At 39.6% G+C, this 3,826-nt stretch overlaps 1 protein-coding gene across 1 annotated transcript; it reads left to right on the top strand.

Annotated features, from left to right (window-relative positions):
* Positions 1 to 1,248: 1,248 nt before the first annotated feature.
* LOC124166947 lies at positions 1,249 to 3,565 on the top strand. The gene is made up of 2 exons (XM_046544666.1): positions 1,249 to 3,038; positions 3,130 to 3,565. Exons 1-2 carry the CDS (start codon positions 1,697 to 1,699, stop codon positions 3,444 to 3,446), a joined length of 1,659 nt encoding a protein of 552 aa, XP_046400622.1. The 5' UTR covers positions 1,249 to 1,696; the 3' UTR covers positions 3,447 to 3,565.
* The last annotated feature ends 261 nt before the right edge of the window (positions 3,566 to 3,826 follow it).

The raw sequence follows: 3,826 nt of genomic DNA, 5'->3' as shown, positions 1-3,826 counted from the left end.
TAATATTTCACTTAGGAAAATTGGGGATAATTACGGAGAAATATAGTTCTCAATATCCTTTCTTGGTATTCAGTGCACTCTATCTACCCAGCAACTTGAGCAGCGTTGTTGCGAATTTCATGTGTTTTGAGTCGTCCGTATACGAATGGGAACGGAGCTGGGCGAACATTAAAAAAAAAGGCGGGATTCAGACTGCTCACTAGGGTGTCCCAAAAAAATCGAAGTCATTTTTTTGGAACGCATACCCTCTTAATTTATTTATACGACGTCAAAACAATTGTAAATAAAATTTTATATACGTAGGACCTCGGAAACCCGTGCCGACTTGTGTTGAAACATGTCAGTATTTGCGAAGGAAGGCGCCGCGGAAAACCTTCCATATGATAACCCTATGGCGACTGATGCAGCAGTTTTACCTGAATATAAATTTTTTAAGTAATGGGTAACTAATATATGATGTTTGAACTTGGTCTGGTGACTGGTATGATGGCTGGTTTTTTTTATAACCAAGAAATACGAAGTATGCCGAACGGGCGGCGAGCCCAACGAAGGGTCCCACCGCAAGAAACGCACCAAAACCCAACACCTCAAGTTTGTACGCCCGAATGGAACTGACAATGAGATGGTAAGCACACAATTACTGCCACAATGTGCACAAATTAGACGAAGTACAAATGGCTAGACTCACAGGTAGCGCACCCTACAGTTTTTTTTGATAACCATGAAATACAAAGTATGTCGCACGGAGTGCGGCGGCGCGCCCACCGGTTAATGCGAATTTAGCGAAAAATGCACCACATTGTACAATTGTACATTGTACAAGGTGTGTAAATAAAGTAATTAAACTGATAGCTTAGTGTTAGATCGGGCAATACTGGTGACGCGGGAGTTGGAGGGGAGGCAGGTGAACATGTGATACGCTATCAGTGCGAGCTGGAACTCGCTAGAGTCACGTTGGATGTCCGTAGTGATTGTTCAGTGAAGCAGGTTTTGCTTGTGCGTTGTGAAAGCGTGTTAACGCGTCGATGTGTTTGTGATCACTTGATATTTTGTAAGTAAAAGTATTGTTTTCAATCAGTGAACAATGAACATGTCAGTGGAATTACGTAGTTCTAAAAAGGGTATATTTTTAATAGGGTGCGTAAAGTATCAAATAAAAGGTTCAAAACTCCCCTCTAATGGACAAGTTCTGGCAGTTTTATTTTATAATATCCGTGAAGTGACGTTAACTGTCAATGAAAGTGCAAATCTCACTATTCGCGAGTGTATTATCTTTTGGGAAAAGGCGCGTATACCTACCAAATCTTTCCCTAATTGTGTGAAGAAACTAGTGAACTTATATCAATTTTGGAGGGAGTTACAAAAAAATGCGCAAAAAATCCAAAGCGTATTTAAGCAGCGCCGACAACAATTTGTCAACAACTTAGATAATTTGTTTGACATTGCACACGCCGATGCGCTTCAATTAATAAAAATAGATGAAGACAGAATCTTCTTACAGCGACAGAGAGAGCCAGGTCGGCCTGGTCACTTAGCAGGAGTGGACAAAAAACTGGCTTATAAAGAGGAAAGGGCGCGCCTCAGAACTATTGAAGAAGAAAAGCGACGTGCTACATATTTTTCCACCTCAACTCCTTCAACATCATCTAATGAGCCGTTACAAAACGACTCATCTTCTGATTCTAATGAAAATGACATGCATTTAAAAGAAGATTTTCCAACTCTGATCCAGAACAAACAACCCGGAACCAGTGAAACAACTATGCGGAAAAATTTCATTACTCCAAAATTAGTAGCAGTGCTAGATAGGTGTCAGTTAAGCATGCGAGATTCAGTGTTTATTCTTGAAGCTACCATTGAGGCACTTGGATATAATACTGATGAATTTCCTATAAGTAAGTCCTCGATTCAAAGAATTCGTACGGAAAAACGGAAAGAGCGTGCGGAAGCCATAAAAGTTCGTTTTCAAAACGAGGTACCAGATGTTGTGACTGTTCACTGGGATGGCAAACTGTTGCCTGCTTTAGATACTCGAAAATCAAAAGAAGAACGTCTTCCAATAGTTATTTCATATGCAAATAAAGAACAACTTATTAATGTGCCAAGGTTGGAAAGCTCTTCAGGAAGCGGACAGGCGCAGGCTGTTTGGAACGCGATTGTAGACTGGAATCTCGAAGATAAAGTGCAAATTCTTTGTTGTGATACTACGGCTTCAAATACGGGTCATATCAATGGCGCCTGTGTGCTTCTTGAACAAAAACTTAATAGAGATATGCTCATTTTTGCTTGCCGCCATCACGTGTATGAATTGGTGTTAAAAAGCGTGTTCGAAGTAAAAATCAGTCAAGTGACTGCAAATCCCGACATTCCACTCTTCAAAAAGTTCCGAGATAACTGGAATGGTGTCGATCCAGATAAAGCACAGTGCTATAAAAAAAAGCTCGCATTGCACCTGACTGTTTCCGAAATTGACAATCTCCTTGAGTTTTACCGAACTGAACTGACCAAAGAAATAGTCAGAGATGACTATCGAGAGTTGATAGAGCTTTCTGTGATATTTTTAGGCGGAGATACACAAAGAAAATTTAAAATTCGACCTCCAGGTGCTATGCACCAAGCTCGATGGATGGCGAGAGCAATTTATTCCCTAAAAATATCATTACTAAGTGATCAATTCAAAATTACGATCAAGGATAAGACAGCGCTGTTAGACGTTTGCCTGTTCATAGTGACATCCTATGTCAAGCCATGGCTCCAATGTATTTTGGCAGTAAAAGCACCTTACCAAGATTTGTGCTTTTTGAAGTCAATGAAGGCTTACGAAAAAATTGATAAAAGCATCTCAAAAGCAGCTTTACAGAAGATAATCCAGCATTTATGGTACTTGACTGATGAAATTTCTGTCTTGTCACTGTTTGACGATGATGTGGATCAAGAAACTAAAGGCAAAATGGTTGAAAATTTAACCAAAGAGAATTTATCAACTCATGGCAAACGTTACATCCCATCTAAGGAAGAACTTTGCGGTCCATTGTATGGTAAGTTAAATAAGTAAATATAGAAGTTGTTTCTTTAGTTTTCTGTTTAAATCACAATTTTGTGAACTGACTTTCTCTTGTTATATTTCAGAGAAAAACATCTACGACTTCATTTCAGTCAGAAGCAAGTCATTGTTCGATCGCCTCAAAATTGATGACAGTTTTCTACACGAATGTCCTGCTACGTGGTCAAGTAATGCTTCGTTTCAAGAAGCCAGAAAGAAGGTTTCAACGCTGAGGGCAGTCAACGATGCAGCTGAAAGAGCGGTCAAGTTGATCCAAGACTACCACGGTGTAATCACGGTGGAGGAGGAACAAAAGCAATTTTTGTTACGTTGCGTACAAGAACACCGGAAGATTTATCCTGACTGCAAAAAGCAAACTTTAAAAAGAAAATTTATAGAGTAATTTTATTTACTTGTCAAACAGTAAACACGATTTGGGCATATTGTTGTTTTATTTAATAAATAAGCATTAATTTCTGGAACCCTTCCATACTAACCCAGGACAAATTTTCATTTCTCATGTTTGGGATTAAGTCGGCAGGTGTTATCATAATTTAATCGCAATAATATTTATTATATGAGTTTGTTAGGCCAAACAGAAAAAAATAGAGGGTATGCGTATTTGATTTCGCGAAAAAAAAATTTTCCATTATGTCTTGGGACACCCTACTGCTCACTACAGCAAATTATGTATCGCGCTGCCCCGGCAAAAGCTCGCGTTCGCGGACGGCTATCGCATTGTTCCGCGCGGGGCGTGGCGGAATGCATTTTGTGGGTGACCGT

Source organism: Ischnura elegans, chromosome 10, assembly GCF_921293095.1.
Source record: "Ischnura elegans chromosome 10, ioIscEleg1.1, whole genome shotgun sequence".
In the NCBI taxonomy this organism is placed as follows: Eukaryota; Metazoa; Arthropoda; class Insecta; order Odonata; family Coenagrionidae; genus Ischnura; species Ischnura elegans.
This window is presented reverse-complemented; position numbering and strand designations above follow the sequence as displayed.

What these genes read in the sequence shown, in the direction of transcription:
- LOC124166947 (XM_046544666.1), top strand. Translation starts at nt 1,697, where the DNA reads ATGCATTTAAAAGAAGATTTTCCAACTCTGATCCAGAACAAACAACCC. An exon ending in ACTTTGCGGTCCATTGTATG is followed by an intron (nt 3,039 to 3,129) that starts GTAAGTTAAATA and finishes GTTATATTTCAG; the next exon opens with AGAAAAACATCTACGACTTC.